Source organism: Mus musculus, chromosome 6 (genome assembly GCF_000001635.26).
Source record: "Mus musculus strain C57BL/6J chromosome 6, GRCm38.p6 C57BL/6J".
Taxonomy (NCBI): Eukaryota; Metazoa; Chordata; class Mammalia; order Rodentia; family Muridae; genus Mus; species Mus musculus.
In genome coordinates this window covers 145,913,711-145,940,664 of record NC_000072.6, presented here as the reverse complement: position 1 = coordinate 145,940,664, position 26,954 = coordinate 145,913,711, and the positions used below count along the sequence as shown (strand labels likewise).

Sequence of the window (26,954 nt, the reverse complement as noted above, 5' to 3'; positions counted from 1 at the left end):
AGACTACTGCAGAAAACCACAACTAGTCAAGATGCAGAGAACAGCTAATCCCGGGGTGCTCAAACCCAGTGGATGCATCAACCACAGCACAATGCCTGCAGCCAAAGCTTCGGGGAACACTGTGGAAGAACTAACTGCAAGAGCCAGAGGTCCAAGAAATCTGCTGTGATAAGACCCAAACTTGGACAATAACAACAGACCTGTTGTATTTATATATTTATGCACATATACACAAAATATATACCTATATGTAACAATAACAATAAGAGGAAAAGAGGACAGGAATTTGAAGGGGTCATGGAAAGAATTAGAGGAAGGAAGGTAACGGGATAATGATGCAATCATAGAAAAAAAAAAAAAACCCTCCTCCAAATGTTCCCCTAAGGCATGAGGGCACATACATGCGTGCATGCTCGAGCACGTGCACACACACACACACACACACACAAACATGCTGGTAAGTCATAGAACAAAAGTGTAGCTCTCCTTAGGTGTAGTGACAGAATCAGAAGTTCAAGGCTAACCTGAGATATGTGAGAGCCCATCTCAAAAACAAAGCCAGCAAGATGGGTCAAAGATAAAGATACTTGCCACCAGCCCTGAGTTCGACCCCTAGGATCCACATAGTGAGAGGAAAGAACCAACTCCAAGTTGCCCTTTCACCTCTACATGCTTGCTGTGGCACTCAATCGTGCACACACACACACATGTGCACATGGGCACCCCCCCCCCCATGGAAAGCAGGGTGGAGGATAATAAATAGCCATGACATGCTGACCCCATTTAGCACTACATTCTGACTGGCCATTGTAATTAGCACTTCAGTTTGACATGATCTAGTCTCCCAAAATAATCTACACTTTTCAATGAAATGGTACCTAGTTCAAGTCCAGTGACCAGTTTCCACTCTTGTCCTGAAGTTACGTCGAAACTTGCAGGCTGGATTTGGCATGGCCTGTAGGCATCATTATGTTGATGTCACCAGCAAGAGGGGCTGATTAGACAGCAATCTTAATAAAAATGGCAAGGATGGCACTATGTGGAAAAGAGGGTAGTGGGTAAGAGAGCCCAGACATTTCCTTGGAGCAAGGTAGAAGTGGACAGCAGCGTCCTGGGGATCCATGAATGGCTACACTAAGAATTAGAGCGACCCTATTGCTCCTCTCATCCCCACAAGGAGCTTAGCACAAGTCAGTTCTCTACCCAGTAGTCATTTAGTTTAGTTAGGGGATGCAAATAAGGCTGGTTTTGTGGTTGCTATTGCTACTTAGTATTTTTTAAGATTCATTTTATTAAGTGTGCATGTGTGTGTGTGAGGACTTTGGTCAGTCCAAACCTTACTCTTCCACTCCTCGAATTCTCAAATATCTCATGCCACTTTCATTAAAATTAATTTTTTATTTAATGTGAGAACCTCACATGGCTATCAAGTTATTTCCTTACCAGTTATCTATTGTATGTGCTCCATGGGGATTGACTCAGTCCTGTAATTATTATTCCTTAGTTCCAACAACCCTGCGACAGTCATGTAATAAAACGTATTTCCCAGTGGTACTTGAGGTGCTGTGCTGGGTTTGAGAACACATATTAAAGTCCCAATATGAAAAACAATGAATTACTGTGCACTGTGTTCCTAAAAATATTATCCTGGATTTAATTTTTCAAAATATCAAGACTCTTATGTGGAAACTGACATGATGAAAACTTCAGCCTTCTGTTCTTCCATCTTCCTTTAGTTATAAATCATAACTGATAACTATACCTTCAGCCTGACTTGCTATGGGTCCTAGATCTACTTGTAAATTTCACAGTAAATTCTCACAAGGCTCCTGGTGCTTAAAATTCTCTCTTGAAATAGGCAATCAACTTGTCTACACCATTGTGTCGTTTCCAACCAGATCTGAAACTTCTGATTTCTGTATTTCTAATCCCTCAGAGAAATTTGAAATTGAAATACTGAAATTTGAAAGACATACTGAAATTCTTTGTGTATGTATGCATAAGTTTTGAGACAGAGTTTCACCGTGTTGTCTAAACTGGCCTGGAACTTGGAATCCTCCTGCATCAGCCTCCTGACTGCTGTAATTGCTGGCATGTACCACCATGCCCAGCATTGATCTTGGAGCACTCAGTGGGACTTTTAATCATTACAGATTTATACTGTGAGTTGTTGAATATGGGAAACATGGCTCCCTTTCTTTTAAGATCTTGCTTTAAATTCTCTGACATGGTCACTATGACACAAATCTAGGAGTTTGGGATCTGGTTGGGCTAGATATGGGGACGATGGACAGAGAGGTGAGGTAGAAAGCTAAAGAACTCAGCAGAAGGCAGGGCATGGCAGCACCCACCCTTAATCCCAGCCCTCAAGGAGGCAGAGGCAGGAAGATCATTTCTCCCAAGCCTGGTCTACCCAGTGAATGCAAACAGACCAACTCCACCCTAGATACAAGAACATCACAGCATCCTGGGACGTGAGGGGGGAGAGCAAGCTCTGATATTGACTTGAGGACAGAGATGCCAGAGGAAGTAAATCACTGCCAGGCTCTCTGAGAGGTGAATGAGGCTCTGAAAACACCAAGGTTACTTTTCTAATTGGCAGTATTCATTACTGTCAGATGTGATAAGGGCCCAGTCTGTCGGCAGATGGAGATCTCCCCCAGCTGTGGAAACATCATTTTAGACTCACGCAGACACCTGTAACAAGTGTTAGTGAACAGAGAAAAATAAGCCCAAGGCATCTAAATTAGAACTGCCACGTCTTGGATTCCTTCACTGCATAAGAACTGAAACAGTTCAGGCATGTGAGACATGAAGGAAGGAGGATTGGCAGTTCAAGGCCAGCCTCGGCTACATAAAGTTCTACATGAGACACTGCCTCAAAATCCAAACGTAAAATTAAAATCAAGAATGATGATCTGGCTTAAACACTAAACAGGTTTAAAAAGCCCCAAAAAGAGCGTTTCTTTCCTAGGTGTTCTGCCCGAAGCCCTGTTCTCCTCAGAGAGATTGCTTCTCTTCTTATTACCATTGATGATTTAAGACCTCTGCCATCTCTCTACAAAGAACTCTGAGCCAATGTCATGGTCTCCACTGCAGCTTCGATCAACCTTTATCTTCCCTATACAGAAATCCTTGGTAACTGAAGTGAAAAGGTTGCAGCCATCTGCCGGACTCGGGATGAGTAGTCACATTTATGGCCAGTCACAGTAGAGGACAGGAGGTAACCTAGTTGGTTTCCCATAATTCCACTGGACTGAAATCTCTTGAGCATAAATCACCCAGGGCCTCTTTAGTTTCTAAGCACAGGGTCACTGAGCAAGTTACAAGGCTCCGGTCAAAGAGAAGCCTACCTGTGTGGATCTGCCCCGATATCCAACTTGTGTTAGGGAAATATCAGTACCCACACCTGAAGATATTAGGAAAGGAGAGTCTGAGAACTGAAGCTTATTCTCAAGAGACGTGAAGACTGCCCCGGAGCCTGGATGCCCCCACAACAACACCATTCCCCAATTCGGGAAGTGGGCGTGGCTCTGCTCAGCAGTGGGTTTGGTAGTGTGCCTTCACCTTTAGCACAGGGCAACTTTTCAGGGTCCCCTAGTATATACCAGACTAGAATCACTCCTCCAAGACGGAAAATGACCCCTGGGAGATTCTCCCCTCCACATTCATTATCATCAATCTCCAGAGAGATTCAGGATGCACTAGGCTAATGTCACAGTGCTGAAATTGCTAAACGGTGCCTTGGCTGGGAACAGAGAAAGGTGAGATGGCCAAAGCAATACCTCCTTTGGGGCTCAAAGTGATCTGTGAAACAGAGAGATTCAAAAGGGACTATTCTGCCACCCTGGAGATGATCCAAGGTTGCTCGAACCTTGAGGAAGACCACCACCGGCGACTGTTCCCCTAACAGCTAAAGCAGGGAGATAGATCATCACCTGCTAACTATGGGCTGGCACTGTGCCTAGGGCTTTGCACACAGTAACTTGCTGACTCCTCAGGCTGAACCTGAGGGCTGGAATGGAAAGCAGGGCTGGGGAGATGGCTCAGGTAAAGCACCCCATGCAGAGATATGTAGACTTGAGCTCCTATCTCCAGTAGCCAGAGAAAAAGATCAGTACGACTACAAGTGTCTATGACTTCAGCATTCCATGAGCAGAGACAGGGACATCCTGGGGGCTCCATGGCCAGCCGGTCTAGTCCACTTGGTGAGACTAGACCATTTGAGTTCAGTGAGAGACTGTCTTATAAATAAATAAATAAATAAATAAATAAATAAATAAATGGAGAAGTGACTAAGAAATGGATCACAATGTTGCCCTCTGACCTTCACAGGTCAATGCCTTCCTTCTCAGCACATGTATACACTCATGAACACAGACACACACACTGAGTGCCCCCCCAGTTGAAACCTAGAGACATTAAATAACTTGCCCACAGTTATTCAGCAAATAACATCTAAGCCAGGACTGAGCACCAGGTGCGGTGTTTACACACCTGCCTTCACCATCTGTCTCTCCCTCCCTGACAGCCTAGAAGGGTGTCTGGAGACCAACCACACTGTGGTCAGACAAGGACAGGGTCCCTGTGTCTGAGAGACAGTGACACCCTGCCCACAGCCCTCATCCTGCTGACAAGAGGCATGGCCCCACATGGCTTCTAGGAGACTCCCTGGGTGGGTTGGGACAGCCTCTGCCGGGTCTCTCTCAAAAGCCAAGTGGGGCCACAGGCTAGGGGTGCACTTCAACTTAACCCTAGCATAAAGAAGGAACAAGAGAAAGAGCTCTTCGTGCCACGCCCAGAAAGCCATCAGGAATTTCGCCAGAGCTTTTGACTCTTGAAGCTTTGGGATTTTTGTGCCATGCCGTAAACATTAGAACACAGTTTGTCCCCCTATCTAACTCATTTCTTTGGAACTGGCCTTTCTGAAGTGAAATAAAAGCTGGTTTTCAAAACCAGCCCTCATTCCTTGTTCCTTCCTTTTGCCTGGCCTTCAAGGACAGATATTTTCCCCGGAGTATGTTGACAGCCATCGAGGCGACCAAAATATCCAGTATGTCTAAATGAGAGGTTATTTTTAAAATCATTTGACTTAGAAAACTCCAATCACGATAATTTCAAGGGAATTCTCAGTACACAAATTAAACATTTTAAATTACTCTGCAAAGATTTGTGAGTTTGAATAATCTTAATTTAAAAATATCTGCACCTATGAATATGCATCAGGTGTCTTCAGGTTCTGTCCCATACAAAATTATGTTGGGTTGTGTGTGTGTGTGTGTGTGTGTGTGTGTGTGTGGTCAGCAACAGTAAGGATAGAGGGGAGCTGGAAGGCCAAGGGGCCATGTTCATTTCTCCTGACTCTGCCACGTTTACCTTCTGGGCTTGAGGACGTCAGGTATCTTAATGGGCTTCCCCGTGTCCAGAGTGGAATAACAATCCCCACCGTTGCATGGGTCAAACGAGACAGCCTGAGAATTTAGCATTGGCTTTAGATAATAAGGTAAGTATTAGCATAGCCAGAATTCGGCTACAGAGAAGCCAGTCCTGCCTTTGCTTTCCCAGCTCATGACCTTGGGCGGGGCCAGCCTGGTTTCTCTAACTTGAGGACTGTCCCATAAGATGTGAAGTTACAAACACAGGGGAGATCTCTGGCAGAGCCGGCATACAGTAGGTATTCCGTACGCCGTATCTATTTTACTTTCAAGAACTCACACACCAACAGAGTACTGTGCATCTGGCATTAGTACAACCCCAAATGAACTCCACTGGAGCCAGCAAAGCTTCAGCCCACCTTACACTGTGTGGATTAAGCCTGTGCTTGCAGTCGTCTCCAGCCCTGCCTTAGGAAAGTGATTCATGACTCTTACAAGGGAACTGTAGTTTAACAAAGCCAGTGTGGCAACTCCAACTTAAGGTTTTCCTACCCTGCTTTTCCCAGGATGAACTTCATTCAGTGCTACTTATGCAGACGCACGTGGGGCCTGGGGAATGAGACAAGGACCAAGCCACACAGGGTGGGCCTGCAGTTATCTTTGAGGCTATGCGAGATGTCCACGGGGCCTCCCCTGTAGACTGAGTCAGAGCCCTGGGAGGAGCAAGAAGCCTCAGGCAGGCGAAAGCCAGAATCCTGCTCCCAGCCTTCCTCTGGGGAGCCCAAGTGTGCCCAAAGTCAATCTCCAAGCAGTTAGGGGTGCAGCCAGGGTGGGGGCGCATGCAGCTGGGTTAGTCTCCACTCCACCATGCGGCTCGCATGCCCGCTGGTGCTTAGGCCGAACAGACTTGATGCTTACAATGATCCCAGCCCAGAACGGAGTATCTCTGACTAGCAGGGAGGGGCTGATGCTCGCCATGAGGAAGCCCAGCACGGTCACCGCGATGCCCAACGCCAGCTGCAGCAGTGCCAGCAGCAGCGGGAAGCGGCAGCCACAGCAGGTCCGCGCCTCCTCCTCAGGCAGCTCCTGAGCCCTGGGGCTCGGCTTGCGCCCCATGTTCCCTCGGTGGTGCCTGCGCCTGGGCCTTGCTGCTGGGCCTGCCCAGTCTGCTGAGACTGGGCTGAGCAAAAGTGGAAAACACTGGCAGGAGGGGGACCCGAGGGGGGTCGCCAACTGCCAACGCACAGGGACCTGGCGCCCAGGGCCTGTGTGATGGGAATGCCAGCCTGCTTTACTTTTTTGTTTCCAGGAAGTACAAGACAAGGTGATGAATGCTTAAACCGCTTGTGTTTAATTAATAGATCACTGAATCCAAAATGGGCTCGGCTGCACTAAATAAAAGCTGTGGAGTCATTGACAAAAGTTAAATTGAGCTTTTTTTTTTTTTTTTTTTTTTAATGTAATCCAACCGACAAGGAAGAAAGGGAGGGAGAAAGAGAGGGAGCACTGGAGGAAAGGAGGGAGGGTGAGAGAAAGGAGCAAGGAGGGAGGGAGGGGGGAGGGAGGAAGGAAGAAGGAAGGAAGGAAAGAGAAAAACAAACAAAAAACCAGAAAAGAAAAATAAAAAACTTCTTTTCTTATTGAGGTACTCGCATTCAAAATAATTGTTCCTGGCCAGTGAGGTGACTGAGCTGGGAAAACCTGCTGACCTCATTTTGATTTCCAGGATCCACAGTGGAAGCTATCTATGACTCCTCAGAGATGAACCCTTGACCTCCACACGTGTGACTCTCAGACCATACACATGGCTGCACACAATAATAATTAATTAAAACTCAACAATGAAATAACTGTTTGTAGAGAGGCTGGGCTAATCATGACACCTCGCATGCTTGTTTGTCTTTAAAAGCCCTTTGTTCTCATTTATATCTTGCGACTGTCCCATGCAGCCCAGGCTGGGTTCAGACTTGCCGTGTATCCACAGAAGACCTTGACTTTTTAATCCTCCTGTCTCCACCTCCCAAGTGCTGGGATCACAAGTGTGCACCACCCTGTGTTTAAATAATAGTGTCTATGAGGCTCCCAGTGAGTCTTCACACTTGCTAAATGTCCAGGGGGTGTTGGCATGCTGGATAGAGATGGACAGTTGCACCCAGGCAACCTTTAAGGGCTACTTTTAGCACTTGCAATGTGCTAGGACAGGCAGCTATAGATCTGGTGCTCTCCAGGAGGCTCAGAAGAGATGGGTAAACCTGGTTATTTCCCGAAAGATGGTGAACTATGCCTGGGCAGGGCGAAGCCAGAGGAAACTCTGGTGGAGGTCCGTAGCGGTCCTGACGTGCAAATCGGTCGTCCGACCTGGGTATAGGGGCGAAAGACTAATCGAACCATCTAGTAGCTGGTTCCCTCCGAAGTTTCCCTCAGGATAGCTGGCGCTCTCGCTCTTTTCCCGACGTACGCAGTTTTATCCGGTAAAGCGAATGATTAGAGGTCTTGGGGCCGAAACGATCTCAACCTATTCTCAAACTTTAAATGGGTAAGGTTTTGTATACCTTCGTGCAGTACCATTTAGGACAAAGTACAGTGTGCAGCTACTAAGAAATAGTCCCAGTGGGGAGTGGTGGCTCACGCCTTTAATCCCAGCACTCGAGAGGCAGAGGCAGGCGGATTTCTGAGTTTGAGGCCAGTCTGGTTTACAAAGTGAGTTCCAGGATAGCCAGGGCTACACAGAGAAACCCTGTCTTGAAAAACCAAAAAAAAAAAAAAAAAAGTCCCAGTTCCATGGGGAGTTTAGACTTTCTTCTATGGTTATTTTAACATTTGGAAACTTTATTCAAAAGGAAATTATGTAGCCAAGATGTTAAGGGAGATAATAAAGGATGCCCAATCTTAGGTTGGGATCTCTGAATCTAACTTCCTGCTGTTCCCTCAGAATCTAAGCTAATTATTGTCTGCTGTGTACCTACAGAGGCACTTAAGGAGACTCAGCATTTGCCTTACATTTTTTTCTGTACACCAGTGAGAAAATTGCAGCGCACAGATTAAAGTCACTAAGTCAGAGGCAGAACAGAAAGCACACGTTCCGTTTCCACTCAGGATGGTGTGCTACACTCACGCGGGTTTCAGTGCAGCCCAGGAAGTCCACCATCCCTCGGTGGTGCAGTCCTAGGACTATGAGGAATTCCTGAAGGAACTGACAAAAGCTGGTATTCAAACAGAACATGACATGGACAGCCCGGCAGACATGAATCTAACAGAAATCAGTGAGCCAGCAGATTACCTGTAATTAGCTCTTTATCCATATTAACAGCACAGCTTCTAGTTGGGCCCTTGGGTCTAGTTGGGCCTGGCTACTCGAGGGATGACAGCAGGAAGGTTGTAAGTTCAAGGCTCAGATTTAAGGGAGTATGGAGAAATCTGCAGAGAAAAATCAAGTATTTGTTTGTGGACCCTGCTGTCAGTGTCACTGTCTTAGGGCGCCTATGGCTTGGTGAATCAGCATGGCTAAAAGCAGCATGGGGAGGAAAGGGTTTACTTCATCTTGCAACTCACAATGTATCAACTCACTGCTACAATGTATCAGTGGGGAGCCAGGCCAGGAAGGAAATGGAAGCCTCAGAGGAATGCTGCTTATTGGCTTGCTCCTCACGAGTTACTCAGCTTTCTCTGTTTGTTTAAATAGAACTCAGGACCACCTGCCCAGAGAAGGTACCACTCCCCAGTAAGCTGCCACATCTACAGCAATCATTTACTCAAGAAAATGCCCCTTAGGTTTACCCCCAGTCCAGTCTATAGAGGCATTTTCTCAGTTGAGCTTTCCTCTTCGCAGATGACCCTAGCCTATGTCAAGTTGACAAAAAATTAAACAATACATCCCTAGGATCGTTGAGATGGCTCAAAAGTTAAAGCACTGGCTGCTCTTGCAGAGAACTTAAGTTCAATTGCAGTACCCATATTGGGCATCTCATACCTATTTTTAACTCCAGCTTGTGGGAAGGCATCCATGGGCACTTCACACACATGGTGCACATTCATACATGTAGGCAAAACACTCGTGCACATGAAATAAAAGCAAATAAATTTGTGGAGCCACCTCTTTCTAAAGAAATGGGGCAAAATGGAAAATAGCCAATGACTAATGGAACCACACTCAAGTATAAAGCTTTTCTTGTTATGGCTTGAATTTTTTTTTAAGATTTTGTACACTGTAGCTATCTTCAGACACCCCAGAAGAGGATATCAGGTCTCATTATGGATGGTTGTGAGCCACCACATAGTTGTTGGGATTTGAACTCAGGACCTTCAGAAGAGCAGTCAGTGCTCTTAACCACTGAGCCATCCATCTCTCCAGAGCTTATGGATTGAATCTTAAATGTCCCTTAAAAGTCCATGTATCAAAGACATTGTCTTACATTTGACACTGCTGGGAGATGGTGGAGCCTGTAGGAAGTGAGACTTAGTGGGAGGAAGCTGTGTCCCTGGGGCATGCCCCTGGCATAGATACTGGGACCCTGCCATTCCTCTCTTTTCATTGTGTGGGAAACTGCATCTGCCTACCTCAAGTTCTTGGTAGACTTTGCCAGGATAGACCCAAAGTGACAAGGCCCAGTGCGCATGGTGATGCCTCTGACACCATGGTGAGCAAAAATAAATCTTTGTTCCTTTTAAGCTGGTACTGTTCCCCCACCCTTCAGGAAGATATTTCAGTATGTTTGTGTACTGAGGAGGAGGCTGATGAAGGTGTTGGGCATTGCACCTTGGATGGTAATTATCAGGCAAATTGCCTGAAGTAGGAGAATCTGCAGGGGAGATAGGAGGAAGATAGGGTGCAGCTGAGGCTTCAGGGGTGGAAGGAAGGCTGTGGAGAAAGCTCTTCCTTTGGGGATCTGCCAGAATATGTAAAGAATGAAAGCAACATCAATATTTTCCTTAAATAACACAGATTTTAGTTAAAGAACCACTGCATTTCCATGTTCCAGCCCACAACACATTTTATCATTTATCTCATAATCATGAAAGTTCCAATGTATTATAAGGCATAATTTTCCTCAATTTTTTTCTGGAACTAAAACTACAGCAATAGCTTCAACAGCAATAATGCCCTGGAGGTGTATATAGGCACCGAAGCCAGGAACTGTCTAGTCTAGTCTTTTCTTTCTTTCTTTCTTTCTTTCTTTCTTTCTTTCTTTCTTTCTTTCTTTCTTTCTTTCTTTTTTTTTAATACACTATAGCTAAAGCCTGCGTCTATTAATCTAAATTTCTCTTTTTTTCTTTCCACTTATATTTGAGCTGAAAGACTTGGGTTTTTGCTTGCATAGATTTAATTTATATGTACACAAACAGTTGTTCATGCTAAGGGAACACAGCGATCTGTAAAGAGATTTCCCCACCATTGTGCCGGGGTGGTGAAATACACGGGGATGTAGAGTGTCGGCATGCGTCCCATGAGGAGATGCTATGTCCTCTTAGTAACATGTTGCTCCATGTTACCCACGTCTGTGAGGGAAAGTGTATGTCCTTTTAAACTTTGTGCATGTACATGTTCATCTGCATGTACAAATGTGTGTGTAAGTGAAGCTGCGGTGGTAGATGCACATGTGTGTGGAAGGCAGACACCAATCTCTCTCCACCTTGCTTTTTGAGACTCTCCCAGCCAGAGCTCACAAGCTCAGCCAGGCCAGCTGAGGGATCCCCTGGCCTCTGCTTCCCACAGTGAGATGTGAGGCCTGACAATACTTACCTCAGAAAGTTGGCAAAGTGCTGGTGACACATTTTGGTATCAATAATTGATCAATTGTAAGTGATTGATAACCACTAGCTGTCATGTTTATGCTATCTTCTCCACTCTCTTAATTTTTTAGCTATAATATTCTTCAGAGAGCTTTCTGAAGCCTGCATCAAAATAGGAAGGGTTCTCCATATATGATTTCCACAGTTTATTTCTGACACTTCTGTACGATTTTGTTGGTGGCACACCCCTATAATTCTGAAACTTGGAAGACGGAGGCATAGGAATAAGGAGTTCAAGGTCGGCCTCAGCTACACAGCAAGCTCCTGGCTAGCCTGAGCTATATGAACCCCACCTCAAAACCAAACAAATAACAAAAGAAATGTGTTTGTTTGTTTGTTTGTTTGTTTGAGACAGGGTTTCTCTGTGTAGCCCAGGCTGTCCTGGAACTCACTCTGTAGACCAGGCTGGCCTTGAACTCAGAAATCCACCTGCCTCTGCCTCCCAAATGCTGGGATTAAGGGTGTGCGCCACCACCACCTGGCCAAAAGAAATGTTTTGACCTAACATTGATAGTTAATCTTCATTGCCACAATGACTAAATTTCGACTCCCATAGGATACACAGCTTGGGTTATGACTATACAGGGTTTAATTGTGTAGGTCCACCCCAAACAGGTAGTACCATTCCTTGGACTGGGGGCTCCAGCGAGTACAAAGAAATAAGGGAGTTGAGCACCCTCTGCCTCTTGTCTGGACATACTGTAACCAGATGCCCCACACAACTGCCCGCCTCCCCAGGTCCTGCACCATGATGGTCTGCATCTGTGGACTGCAACCTCCTTAAGCAAGACAAAACGAACTCTTTACCTTAAGCTGCTTTTCTCAGGCATTTTGTTGAAACTCTGTAAAAAGAACTATAGTGTTAACATTAAACTAGATATAGCCAGATTCAACAGGAGAAAATTCACATTTCTCAAACAGTGTATTCCCTAAGACATCATTCTGTGTTAGAGACATCACTATTTTTGAGACCTAAAATCTCTCACATCATCTCTCTTTATATTAAGAAATGACCAGCCCCATCTTGACATATCTTTAGGCAGACTCATGGCCAAAGAAGGGAGGCCTCAGCTTGACATACCACAAGTCAGCGTTAACCTGCCTACTACCCTGGGCTCAAGGGCTGGGTATATGAAGAACTACTCCAGAGCAGAAGGTATAAAAACAGCCTCTTGAGATATGAGAAATAGATGCTATAGTAGAGATTTCCTCCTATTGGAAGCTAGCTGCCATGGTGAGTGTTCTTTCCCATAACTTAAAGGGAGTCGCTATGACAGGTAAGGAAGGATAAGGTCAGTAGGAAATAAGAGAAAAAGATGGGGGGGGGATGCTGCTGACATTAAGCATCAGAAATCAACTGTGCCTGAAGCCAGAACCCTCTGGAGCATCCTTGGGAGACTGTCTTGTACCACTGCCTCCCCACACAGCATTTGCGATTTGGGATTTCAGGCCCTGTTTGATAATCAGCACCTCCGTTTAGCTGGGGTGTCTTTGTGTCAACAAAGCAGCCTGGCTGGCTTGCCAAGCCAGAACTTCCTCCACAGCAGAGCTCAAGTGTGTGTAGCAACACTCAGGTGTGTGCTTGAACATGGTAGTCTCCACATACCTGACAGAAACAACCTAAGGAACATGGCCCTATCTCGCTTGGCTCACGGCTCAAGAGGGTTTCTCTCCTTCAGCTCAGACCATGGCTGTGGAAGTGTGGTCAAGGCAGACCTCCTGCATGCCAGTCTGGCAGCTTTCTTTTCTTCTCCCTTTCTAGGCCCCCAGTTCACTTCATGGGTTTGCATTAAACTGTGCTCATAATGGGTCTTCCTTGGTCAGCTGATCCTCTTTGGAGAAGCCCACAGCGTACCTAGCTAGGGGTGTGCCTCAATGGTCTCCTAAGTGATGCTAAATCTAGTCAAGAGGACAGTGAGGGTTGATCATTGCACCAAAGCAGTGTGGTAGGATCTTACTCAGCTATGCCTAGAATGGCTATTTGCATGCTGGGAGATGGCCTGGTGACCAAGTCCTGCTAAGTCCTGCACATAGCGCAGTCTTAACCCTCTAAAGGCCAAAGGACACGCTCCTTTTCTAAGCCCTGTGCCTTTTACTGTTCCTTCTTGTCAGCTACCTGCCAGCCTTTGTGCTGTGTCCTCATACTGAAGAAGCGTTAGCAAGCGTGCCTTAAATGTTCTCATCACTGTTAGAGGTAGCTGGGCTCATGATCCTCCTGTGATGCGGGCTAGCATGGAAGTGTGTGTCAGGCTTGATAAGATGAAAAGAGCCAGGCTGCTGTGAAAGACAGAAAAACCAGCTGGTGCTTTCCAAATGGAAGCTGCTTGAGAAGAGACGGGATCTCACTGACAGGAAGGTGGAATTCTCTGAAGGTACACGGAGAGCGGGCACTGACCTCAGACTCTGGTCCCTGGCATCGGAGCACCAGGCTCTTTAACACCTGTGTCTGTGACAGATTTTTCCCCGGTGATACTGATCCAGGAAGGGGGCTGGAAAATGTCACCTGCACTTTCCAAAGACCTGATATTTCCATTGATAATTCCAGCCTCGCTCACGAAGGACATAGAAGAAGGGAGTGAGGAGCTGTGGGCCCATTTTTGGCTTCTTCCTTTGCTGTATCCAGGAGCCACTGCACACCAAGAAGGGAAGGATAGAGCAGAGCCGAGGTCTGGGCTCCAAGTCTTCCCTGGGGCGTATCCCAGTCTTCCCTTGGGGTGTCCCAGTCTTCTCTTGGGGTGTCTGGATGCTGAAGCACACTGTGTGAAAAAGGATGAACACAAAGGTCAGCAGGATCCTGGATCTGAAGTGAATGCTGGAGGGAGGAGGTCTCCTTGGAAGATCTCAACGTTAAGCTCTTCAATGTTATAGCTCTTTCAGGGGACAATCAATGAAAGGGCTCTCACAGAATTCAATGAAACAGCTGTGCACATACACTTTGTTGGGGTGAACAAGGGCTATATAAACCTTGGAGAGTGGGAAGGAGTTCTTTTTGGGGTATTAATCTCATTGGACGCTGTCGAAGGTTCTGGGATATCTCATTTGCATGGAGAGGCCTTTCCAGGAAGTTGAATGTGTGGTTTCCATCAAGGATTGCTTGACTTTCCTCAGGTAGAGTATGGGGGGCGGGCTCCCCAGATAAGGTAGAGAAGAGAAAGCCCTGTAGGTATGGAGTCGTCTATTTCTGCTGAGCCTAGGGGATCTATCTGGGAGAGACGGAGGCCAAGCCATGCCATGCACCTGAAATGGGTGACTCTTCATCTTTGTCCATGTTTTAAGTTGCGTATTTATTTAGTGAGATTACCATTATTAAAAAGTGTTCAGAATTTCTCTTCAGGGACTTTAAGCAGTGACCACTTATAAGCCACCCAAGATAATTACCGTTATTACGTAATTCTATGGTATGCCTAGAAGATGACCTTCATAGCTTTTAAATAGCCATCGCTATACCGGAGCAGAGATTGGAAGAGAGATGCTGACTTCATCCCAGCACCTACATGCACTCACCCCAAGTACTCTGGAAGCCTTCACACTGTGGCTGACCAAATGATTGGCTGCTGGGATGAATGAATGAATGAATGAATGAATGATCCAATGCTTCAGATCATCAACTTGCCCACAACCTCACTACTGGCAAATGTCAATGCTGGCTGCAAATCTGCTTAGCCTGTGTCTAATACTCAAGGCCTCTCCTGGTCACTGCCGAACACCCGTCCCTCATTTTAAATCCATCCTTCAAAGATACTAAACAAAATGGGGCCAGGGAGTGGCTCAGTGGTTAACAGCATTTATACCTCACACAGAGGACCAGCACTTGTTTCCTAGCCAACCTGTTAACCTTAGTTCCAGGGGATCTGACATCCTCTTCTGGCCTCTGCAGGCACTCAGGCATGGACGGAGTAGACAGATACACATGCAGTCGAGCACTTATTTACATTACATTTTTTCTTAAGCAAAAAAAAAAAAATCCATTAAAAAAAAACAGAATGAAAAAAAATGAGGTGGTTAGCATTTAAAGACAAATTCTTCAAAAGTAATTCCAAAACTTCTTTGAACAGCATCCACACACTGTACTGAGGGCATGCCTCTCTAAACAATTGCTTTGAAGGAGGCAGCTTTGCACGTGTATATCTGCATTCTGTTTCCTAGGACTAGGTCTCTGCCTCTCTGTTTCTAATCACCTGAGTCACCTTCTCATAACTGTCTCCCCCACACTCCCACCCCCCACAGCAGACACCAATGCCCTGGTGTCTACAGGTTTCTGTCAGATGATTGGCTTTCTAGACAAAGGTGGTTACCCTACAGGACTCTCTGGGCTCAGCTGCCCTCCCAAGCACAAAAGCAGCTAAATGTTGGTCTCTGATTAGTGTCTCCGCTTTCATCATCAAATGCTTTTAGATAACACTGCCCGTCAGACTGCCACTTATAAACTGACTGGCAGTTCTAATGTGTTCCCACAACATCCCCTATTTTGAGCTACCAGTGAGAAAACACGACTATAGTGTTACTCAGTCTTGAAAACAAGACATCATAAAGGGACCATGACCGTCAACCAATCTCCTTCTGGCAATGAGAAAGCCCTCAACCTTGGCTTTCCCTCGGTAATGACCTGGCATGCTGTTGATTGTTATCTCCAAAGTCTAGAAAGCGCAGGGTTCTGATAGACAGAGCAGATCAGAGGAAAGGTTTCCTGGGCGGTGGCTGAACTGCTACTCAGAGCATCACCGTAGACAAAAGAAAGGGCAGAGACAAGCAGACTTTCCAGGGAAAGGACTTTCCAGACTGTAGCTGCACCGTAGGACACGATCACCATAGGAGAATGAGCATGGAGCTTTGAAAACACAGAGCAAGCATGAGCCTCACCACAGATTCTCCACCATGCCTACTCGTTAGTTTTCCACAGTCCTGGTTGTGGAGTGTTCTCAAGAATCCAGCTGACCACAGTGCTGGTGAAATGGGCAGACTAGTGAAGCAGGAAGAGGGCTGCTTCTTTGTCTTTGAGACAGGACTCTCTATCTAGACCAAATTCATGATCACCCTGCCTCTACCTCCAGGATGCTTGGGTTACAGGTGCCTGCCACTATACCCAATCCACTTATTGGATATGTTTCCTACTCTATAGTGCAGGCTTGCTTAGAACTCACTATGGAACCTAAGCTGCTGTGGAACACATGGCAATCCTCCTGTCTCAACCTCAAACTGCTGGGATTTCAGAGAGACATGTGTCAATATTCCTGGCTCTCTTGAAAACGTTACTGTTTCCTTTCCAGAGGAACACACACTTAAATAGCTTACCAGTGGTTTGTTTCCACTTGTCTTCAGTTGCTGTGTCCATGCAAACACCTGCTGGTCACATGGGCATAGAGTCCAGCTCAGGTTCTTCAGTGGCTGTTGAGCCCCTGGCTATGAGGGAGGGAGATGGTGTGGGAGTCGGGAGTTGAAACATAAATGTCTAGTCCCCTCCTCACTCTCCTCCAAAGGCCTCAAGCACCTTTCAAGTTTCTGTGACTCTTAAAATAACATTGTCTGTATCCTTAAAAAAAAAAAAAAAGTATCTTGACACAAATTACTAAAACTTAAGTCTAAGTTGTCAATTGGGGGGAAAAAACATGGCATGTGTCTACTTTCAACTGGGAGAGGAGACGTGCCTCCTACTTGCCCTGCTGAGCTCACACCTTGTAGCACGGGCTCCTGTGTGTCATTCCGTAGGATGGAATTTTCAGGGGTTGTGTGGGAGGTGACGTGAAAGTCCCATTCCTGGTTGTCACTCTTGATGAGGCTCTGTAAGCACCTAATATCTAGAGGTGTCAGGACACTCTGCTCCTTGTTTCCAGAAAAGAAATCTAGCTTGCTACAATGTGCCGGATGTGTGTGCGGATTGTGTGAAGGAATGCACTGCACCTTCAGCCTGGATTCACAGCGAATGGTCTGGATTCTGAGTATCTCAGGACCCACTGTGTGGTCTCCCCCTTCACACTGCTTCACACTGCTTCATGCTGCTCCACACTGCCTTTCTTTCTTTTTAGTAGTTTCATGATTGGTTCACACCTCCAAAAGGAAACTGGAGAAGGAAAAGAAGTTCACCAACTTCTCCCAACTCCTTTCTTATCCTTCCTGTTGTGACCTTGTGCCAGGCAAGGCTGAGGTCATAGAAGAGACCAGAAAACTACACAGCACATAGCCTCTGGTGGGACCCACAGGACCCTTCTCCTTGGAAGACCACAGCAGAAGTGGGTATTTCACTAACGGTACATACACACATGTGCCTAACTAAAACAATCCCTGTTTTAAGGGTTTCAACACCTAAACTGTGAGCGTCATTGGGGAAACATAAGACATTGTACTTGGCTGTGTGAGCATGGTAGGGCACGGCTGGGTGACTGAATTATCCCTCTTGCTTTCTTCACTAAGAATGACTTCTTAAAATTGCTAAGGACTATTGACCAATGTACTAGCACAGTTTTACAAGGCCCCTTTGGAGGCTTTCAAGCTCAAGGCTGCACAATGAAACCAGTATTTCTGATCCTGTAGCTATTAGCAGCACACTGGCAGGACTTCTGTGGACCGATGCTTTAAGGCCCCCTAAGCACATGTGTGACACAGCATCCCTTGAGGAAACAGACCCACCTTGCTCTGAAATCCTCTTCTGCCAGATGGCCACTGTGCCCTGTGCTGTGGGTCCCTACTACCTATTCAGGAAGAGCCAAGTTGTCACTGTGAAGGAGCTGCAGCCATAGGGAGATGCTGAATGCCTTCCATTCCATCTCCACTGTCTGGTCACTGGTGCTATCTACCATCTGGCTCTCTCCCGGAGCTCCTGTGATGACACACTTGGGGCTGTACCTCTCGAGAGCTCAGCAGAGCTGTGTCCAGTGAGCCAGGTGGGTGATGCAATTCTGCCCAGATAGCCTCGCCACTATCAGATCTTTACAGGCTTGGCAAATTTAAGCTCCTTATAAGACATTTGGGTTTTTAATCCCATACCAGACTCAGAGAGAACGCAGTAGGGGCCAGTTTTACTGGAAACCTGTGCGGAAAGGCCAGGCAGGTGGGTGGGGGCATCTCCAAGCTTCCTGGCTCTGTGCTGCAGAATCCCAGGACACTCAAGCTGGACTCAGTCTGCTGCATTTTGCTGTTTCCTGACCTCACCTGTCCTGTACCACTGTTCCCATCACTTGACAATGTCTTATATGTATGTAACTTGGTCATTTTCATCCCTGTTAACCTTTCCCAAGCACACTCCCACTGGGCTTCTCTTCTCCCCATGTCCTTCGCAGGGACCTTCTCTTTTCAGGGCTGCTGTTTGTGTTTGTTTTGTTTTGCTTTGATTTTTTGTTTTTTTGTTTTGTTTTGTTTTGTTTTGTTTTGTGTTACCCTGGGTTTGATGAGGTTTACCTGCACAGACCTGTGTGGGAGGTGGCTTAATGAAACATGGACTACCTAATGGTGGTTTCACTACTGAAGAACACCCCCCAAAAAAAACTTTAACCAAGGAATTAATAATTTGTCCTTAGTGTCTCTTTTATAATTTGCCTTGTTCCCCATACCTCACCACCCATGCCGGATGTCACTCTATACCTGTACCAAAACATGAGTCCACCCCCAGTCCTTAACTTGCTGTACTCTGCAGCTGGGCTCTCTTCCCTTATGTCACCATCTACAAATCTTATCCAAGCACACACACACCGCCTCTTTCACTCTTAGTGATGATGTATCTCACACATACAAAATATATGGTACACAAAGAGAAAAGAAGGATTGGGTGGGTGCTCACTGTCCACTTGTCTGCATTTGCAATCACTGGGAGACGTGGCTCTGGATGAGTCCATGAGCGTGTTCCAGAGAGGAGTAGCTGAAGAGGGAAGACAAGCAGGAACGTGGATGACATAACTACGCACCAGCACCCTCCACCCTCCTAACTGATATGTGGAGAGTCCTGGGCGCACACAGTGCTCACAGTCTGGGGAACACAGCGCCGGTAGCTAGCCTTTCTGACTTCTTGACCCTCACTGAGTGTAAATCAAATGGAACCTCTGGGGATTTCCATCTGCTCCCCAGTCCCTCCTCCAGGGTAACCTTGACTATAACCATGGGGCAGAATGACTATTCAAAGCTGAACATCTTGGAGGGTTCTAAGTGTCTGGTGTCCCAATACATACCTGAGTGCTGGGAACCGTCCATCAACCAATCGCACATCCAAGACTCCATGCATCTCAGCTGGAATAATAAGCCACCAAGAGTAGAATTCTAGTGTCCAGCAATTCTCAGGGACTCCTCAGAGACTAAGTGAATCCCAACAGGAAGATGGAGACATGAAAACCACGTGCTACCTCCTGATGTAATTTTCTTTACATCTTCTCTCTTTGACCTTACCGCAACTCAGCATTCCTCAGCCACCAAACTTAGCTTTTCAAATGTTTAATTACTTACATCTGTCATGCATCTATCTCATAAGGAAGATTGCATACAAATACATAATGTACTTTGGGCAAACCCCCCTCCCTGCTCCTTCCTTGCTACATCCTGAAACTTTTGCTCTACCAACCTCTCTTCTTGTACTGGTACCACCTCAAGGTTATACTCAGCCAAGAGGCCTGTGAAATGTCACAGTAAGAAACTTAGACTTCATTCTTAAGGTAATAAAAACTATGCAAATACCTGAGAAGCAATCAAGGTATCTGGATTCGTATTGTGAAAATGTCATGAGTTACGGCCATGGGTCAGGAGGAGAAGAATGGAGGCAGGGACAATCATTGGGAGGCAACCATGGTGATCCAGCAGGAACTGATGGAGCAAATTGAACAGGAGAATTAGGGACATGGAAAGGGGAAATCATTCTTAAGTGTTTACCAGTTTAGGGGTGCTGTCTCCACCCCACAGGACTAGGTAGCTCTAGACCATGAAAACCAACTATTCATGGAGGAGAGACTACTATTAATCTGGATAAGCAGCTACTAGGACAGTAGCAGAAATTGAAGAATTTTGTTATTGTTTGTTTCACATTTACATGTGGTGTGCATGCTTGTATGCATGTTCACATGTGTTATTTCATGTGCACGTGCATATGTATGTCCACCCGTGATATGTGGAAGCCAGAGTATTCCTACACATCTTCCTCAGACACTTTCTGTACTGAGACAAGGTCTCTCTCCTGAAGCCCAGCTCTATAGAGTGTCTAGACAGAGGACTCCAGGAGTCCTCTGTGTTGGGGTTACCAACTGACTGACAAGCCCCCACAGCATTCACATGGGAGTTGGGGATTCGAACTCTGGTCCTCACTGTGCCAGCTCCCCAGCCCAGGGGAGGGAGTTTTGGTACTGACCATAGTGGGCAGATTTTGCATCTGTGTGCTGAGAAAAGGCCATGATCAGGTCTCAATTCCAGTTAGCATAGACTGCCTGACCAGCCTTACTTCATCTGCCTTACTCTGTGATGTCACGACAAGAAAACCTCTAAGACTGTCATCCAGCGTCTCTCCCTCATGCACTTGTGAGTCACAAAATCAGATGTTTTAGGAGATGTTCTAGGAACCATCCAAGACTGTGGCTCTTCCATCATATGACAAGCCACAGACTTAGAGGCTAAGTGAGGTCTTACATAACAATCATCCAGGCTGAGACATCTAAACAAAGCTGAGTGTATGGGGGCTTGTGGCTACAGTGGGAGACCACAGAGCTAAGCACACGCAGAGGGGGGTTTTAAGTGGAGAGAGAGAAGGAAGGAGAAAGAGAGACACAGAGAGAGAGAGACAGAGACACAGACAGAGACAGATAGGGAGAGACATAGAAACAGTGTGACACAGAGACAGACAGAGACCGACACACAGAGAGACAGAGAGAGAGACAGAAAAAAACAGAGACAGGGAGAGTGAGACAGAGAGAGACAGAACAACAGAGAGAGAGACAGAGAGAGATCAAAGAATTCCTAGATCTGAATTTTTTTCATCTGAGAAGTTAAAACTAAGTTTTATACTTACAATATAATATACTTACTAAGATTATTAGGATTTTAAAAAATCTTTAATTTCAAAAAGTAGATATTGGATTATTCGGATCTGGACTTTCCATTGTGGACTAACAGTTTGAGTAACCTGTCTCTTTAGAATGTACTTATTGAACTATTATTTTGGCACCAACTCAGCTTTTCTACACACCTGAGCACCTAGATAGACCAGTTGTAAATGTAATTTTTATGGTGTAGTGGTACATGCCTTTAGTCCCAGAGTTTAGGTGGCAGAGGCCAGGAGATCTCTGTGAATTTGAAGCCAGCCTGGTTCACACAGTGAGCTCTTGCTTCCCAAATTTAAAAACAGTTTTCAAATATAAAGAATGTTAAGTAAAAAAAAGTCCCATGAAGCATACAGACAAATAAGACTAAGTAGATAGTGAGAATCAAAAGAAGAAGGCTGGGGAAATATGTAATCTAAAATGATAAAAACCTATACCAAAAACATATAAGGAACTTTCACGTTCAAGAATTAAAAAAACAAGATCCAGTAAAAGTAGGCAAACTATTTGGACAGACTTCTCAGATGGACAGTCCACAGCTGAAACATGTTTTCTATCCTATTGTAGAGAAATGTCAATTAACTCTGCAATGGGAAGTCACTCTATGCATCAGAAAAGCTAACACTACAAAGATAGGGCGAGGGCTGGAGAGAAGGCTCAGTGGTCAGAGCTTGTACAAACATGAGGACCAGAGTTCAAATCCCCAGCTCCCACGTAAAAAGCTGGGTGTGACTAACCTCATCTACAACCTCTGTGCTGTTGGGAGAGGGAGTGAGGCTCGCTAGCTGCCACCACACTCCAGATCCAGTGGGGGGACCTGTTTCAAGGGAGTCAGGGAGATAGTGACAGAGTACTTGACATCCTCAGGCATACACATGCACACTTACACACATGCACACACACACACACACACACACACACTGCATCAAATGGCACATTTTATGTGTACGTCATTGATTGTCAGTCATCCTTCCAATAAATCTATCCACGGACAATCACAGGAAGATGTGGTCAGTGTTTTCAGCTTAAGCAGAACTGAAAGAACAATTAATATTTAACCAAGATAATATTTAGAGATCACTGTGTATGCAATGAGGCAATGCTGATGCCCGGAAGTCTGTGTCTCATCTCAGTCAATACCTGCCATTTTCACCGTTACTTCAAGGAGCTTTGCTGGTTTGTTTTTGTTTTGTATTTACTAAGTTATAATCCTAATAAATACACATGTGACCAAGGCATATTTATTTCGTGGAGAACAATGAAAGCACCGCAGAATCTCCCTCTTGTAGCCAAGATTTTCCAGTAGAAACTTGTAAACTGAACCCAGAAATGCCAAGCACCACTTATTCCATTTGTTTCTGAGACATACCAAGTCTGCTGGTTCCATGGCTTTATTTACATAAGTCGTCATGTCTTCATCTGTCCTGGAGGACACCACTTAGATTAATCCTCTTCAGACAAGAGCCACGGACAACGTAATACCAGAAGAAATAAAAATCCAAGTCAATATAGTTTAGTGTCCTGGGATGCTTTTTCCAAATTCAGTAAAACTGAAGATTCTGAGATGGACCTTGTCTGTCAGTGCTTGGCATTACTCCCCAAGGGAAGGGAACAGGCTTCTGGAACAAGAAAGCCGGTGTTTGTGTGCATTCTCAGGCTCTACATACAAAAATGGCCTTAGAGTCGGGAAAAACTTAGAAAAACAACTTAGAGAAAACAGTGAGGCACCAGTGTACTGTGGGTACCATCAAAAAGGGCGCATCCTGGCAGGGAAGGTGGCCCTGGGGAGCCTCGAAGAGAAAGGCTCCAGCTGAGGCTGGGGTTGGGGTTCTAACGGGAGTGTGAGGGGGTGCTGGGTCTGCACCTACAGTTTTGAGAGGGAACAGTTGGTAAATAGACCTGCAAAGCACAATTGTGTGTATATCACTGAGTTTGTTCACACACACAGATATGATTGTGCTTTGTACTTAGATATATACACATATATCTAACATATAGTGTATATCTTACATGTAATGTATATATGTGTGTGTGTATATGTGTGTGTGTATATATATGTGTGTGTGTGTGTATGCCATAATGCAACCTGTTGCTCTGTTACTAACTCTAAAACATATTATCAAAAATAAAGAAACTGAAAGTCTTCAAATGACAGTTCACGTACCAGTGTGGAGCTCCTTTTGTGGAAGTAAAAGCCACCCCACCTGCAGCCCTTCCATCCCTTTGTCCAAGTGTAAACAGGCACCTAGGTGTCACAGGTGTGTTCATCCAGCCAGTGGCACAAACCATGGGAATCAAAACAGCAGCTGCCAAAGAAAACGGGATGACTTTGGGACTGGCTGAAATTATCTAAGCTCAGAACGGGAAGGGCACCCAGACGAGGTGACGGCGATAACAATAGTGTGGTCCGTCAGACTTGGATAGAGAAGGGTTAGCCGTGACTGTGGTGTTGTAAAGAGGACCCAGAGGACTAACCTTGGACACTTGAATACCATCTCCACTGGTATAGTGGTTTCTGCCCGAGTCTTAGTTTCCCCATCTGCACAATAAGGAGTTCCCATGTTGGTGATGATACACACTTTGTACAGCAAGCAGAGCTACACCATCTTTAACAAGTGACCGGCACCCCCACTCCTCATTGGCTCCATTACTGAAAGGGCAAAGCTGTTGCTCCCCAAGTCTCCCCCATTTGGCTCATCGTTATGACTAAAGATGGAACAAAGACACCCAAGTGGAGAGAGGAATTTTCTCAATAAGTACATATTCATTGAATTCTAAAGCACAACCCATTAGACTCTGCATTGGAGCAGATTTCCCCTCGTTTATTTAGAGTCAGCAAATCATAAGCCACGGGGGGAAATTAGAGCAATGAGGGGGGCTAATTAAAGAACAAGAGGTGGCATGGGGGGTTGGTAAGATGCCTGTGTAGATGTTTTACAGTGCCTGGCTGCTTTGAGAGCAATTCAATCTGCTAATCAACCCACTTGTTTCCATCTCGGTGAATAGAAGGAGACTCGGAATAGCACCGTGTTCCAGTCTGCTTTGAAGTCAGGGAAGAAGATGCTCCATTAGTGGCTCAGGACAGTTCCTAATTAGGGCAACTGGAATTAATGCCCTGCATCCAAAGATGAGTTTCTCGCTCAGCTCTGTACCAAATCAACACTGAGGAAGTGAGAATAAGTTTGTCAGTCCACCCTCATTATGATCCCATCTCAATCACAAAAAATAGGGGCAAATGTCCACACTCACTGTACATGTTCTGATGTACAGATAAATTCAGTTTCTTGAGCTACACCAGAGTCTCAGTTGCTAAAGTGGGTGCCTCATTAGCATGAAAACCAGAGTTCAGATGTCCAGCACCCAGTTAAAAAGCCAGGCACAGAGGCAAACGCATATACCCAGGACTGGGGAGGCAGAGACAGGGTGATCCTGGGACTCACTAGCCAGCCAGGCTATATGAGTCCATGAGCGAGCACCAGGTTCAGTGAGAGACCCTGTCTCAAAAGTGAAGAGATCAAGGGAGACATTGGACATTGACTTTGGACCGCTACACACATGATCACACATGCTCATGCCCAACACACACACACACACACACACACACACACACCACCACACTACCACCACCACCACACCATGTATACATATAACACAGGCACATACCACACCACACCTTGCACACATAGAGCACACATACCACACACCACTGCCACCACCACACCATACACACATATAACACACACAGATACCATACACATCCCACCATGCACACATAGAGCATACACACACGTGCATCACCACACCATGTACACATACAACGCACACAAATACCACACCATACCACACACACATAACACATGCACCACCATACCACACACACCTATAGCACACACACCACCACACCACACACACAGAACACACACATACAGCTTTCACACACTGTCACACACCATGGAGAGTTGAGACAAGCACCATCTCCAGGAATTCAGCTTGCCTCTCATTTTCACTGCCTCTTTGAGGTCACAGCTCTCATCTGAACACTGGGGCATTTAAAAATTGTTTCTCTGTATACAGTCACTCTCTCCACCCCTGTGACCCCTCTATTAGGGTATCTGAGGGCTTGCAGTCCAGTATGTAAGAGACAAAACCAAATGCTCCCTCCCCTCCCATCTTGCAGCCATGTACCGTGCCATCCTAACACACCATCTTGGATAGGCAGAGAGCTTTGTCAGTGCTTGTTCTGGGAGAGCAGACAGTCTGGTGCCAGCCAGGAAATCAGCTGTCCAGAAAGCAGCAGCATGGACATTTTTCAGCATCCCAAACTCTACTTACTGGGCTCTACGCCTCGAGAATGGGCTGGGGGTGTACTGGGGTTGCGTGGGCTGTGAGGGCCTGAATGTCACCAGACCCCTTGTCTCTCATCCCCAGGCTCACAGCTCTAACCTCACATGCAAAGGAAGTGTGAGGACTGGATACCCTCAGTCTCCTGTCTTCTGCCCAGGTCACAGGAGGCATGCTGCAGCCTCCTCTCTCAGGTCACTCTCAGCTCAGCTGCCCTGGAGGGAGCCCTGCCCGCTCTGTGCTACAGATGAAAAAAAAAAAAATCTATGACTTCTTCAACTTAGTCCTTGACAGGTCCGTGGTGAAGAAAAATGTAGAAAATTCTTTCTTTCTGGGCAAAACTTGACTCACGTGTTTAATGTCTTCAAACGCCCCACGTTGATCTCAGAGGCTAAATACCAAGCTTTCTTTTAGTCCTCTGAGTTCCTTCTTTAACATTCCACACTCTTCCTCAGGCAAACTGTAAAATCAGGGAAACGGTAAGTAATTATTCCAAAGTCGGAATGACGGCTGATTATCATTAGTCTAACTTCAGATGAGTTTCATGGTCAACATCGATTTACACAGTACCTGAGAAGTCTTCTGTTTGTGAAAGTCAACAAAGACAAAAACAAAAGAAAAAAATTTCTAGAAAGAACTAATTCTTTGAGAGATTCTAAACTAGAGGAATTCCTGCCACATACCTGAATGCTTTCAGACATCTCAGACATTTCCTCTGGATTCCAGAGAGATGATTGGTAGGTATTTGTTCTTGGATGATCAGCATTGCCTTAGATTATTTTTAAAAGGCCCACAATCTCTTTATTAGCTTACAGCCATTGTCCATGGTGCTATTTCGTAAAGATGCTCTCATCAGCTTACATCACGGACTTTGGCCACATTCACTGTCTGTGTCCTCCCTGTCCCCCTCCCCCTTCTCTCCCTCCCCCTTCCCCACCCTTCCCCAAGTCCCTTTCCCTTATCCAGAAAGTCTCATTTCTACTTTCATGTCACATACCCATGCATGTGTGAGCACACGCATGCTCACACACACATTCACACACACAGATGCACACATACCCACATATACAGAGACATACGTGCACATACACACACAGATAGATACACAGACATACATGTACATACAGAGAGATCAACACATGAAAAAAACTGTGATATTTGTGTTTCTGAGTCTGATTAGTTTCACTTAAGATAGTGGTCTCCAATTCTATCTGTTTTCTCCCAAAATGCATAATTTCATTCCTCTCTATAGATAAATAATATTATAATAAATCATAATAGTTTTATATATTGGCTCTGTTTCCTTTTCCCACTCATCTGTCGACAAGCACCTAAGCTGAGTTCATGATAGCTATTGTGCTAATGCTGCAGTGACATGGACATTTCTTTTTAATATCTTTTCTTTCTTTAAAAATCAAAAAATAAAACTACCATAGTATGTTCA

General features: G+C 45.6%; 1 protein-coding gene and 1 long non-coding RNA gene across 3 annotated transcripts in view; both read right to left on the bottom strand.

The window, feature by feature from the left end:
- Sspn (sarcospan) overlaps positions 1–8,792 on the bottom strand; it is a 33,353-nt gene extending 24,561 nt beyond the window's left edge. The window contains exon 1 of one of the 2 annotated variants that reach the window (NM_001310837.1): positions 8,656–8,792. Coding sequence is in view for 1 of the 2 variants with exons in the window: in NM_010656.3 (NP_034786.1) it covers positions 6,294–6,491 (198 nt within the window). In the remaining variant the exon portion in view is untranslated. Of the gene's footprint in view, positions 1–6,293; positions 6,544–8,655 lie in introns of those variants that run through there. The other variant, NM_010656.3, reaches the window with a different exon arrangement.
- A 3,276-nt stretch (positions 8,793–12,068) lies between these two features.
- Gm32675 lies at positions 12,069–26,395 on the bottom strand. Its single transcript, XR_378155.4, has 11 exons — positions 25,862–26,395; positions 25,646–25,751; positions 24,154–24,331; positions 23,645–23,708; positions 23,334–23,475; positions 22,539–22,620; positions 19,821–19,946; positions 19,322–19,444; positions 18,937–19,014; positions 16,458–16,565; positions 12,069–13,921 (listed from the first exon to the last, which is right to left on the bottom strand). It is a non-coding gene; the product is annotated as a predicted gene, 32675 (long non-coding RNA).
- Positions 26,396–26,954: the final 559 nt, after the last annotated feature.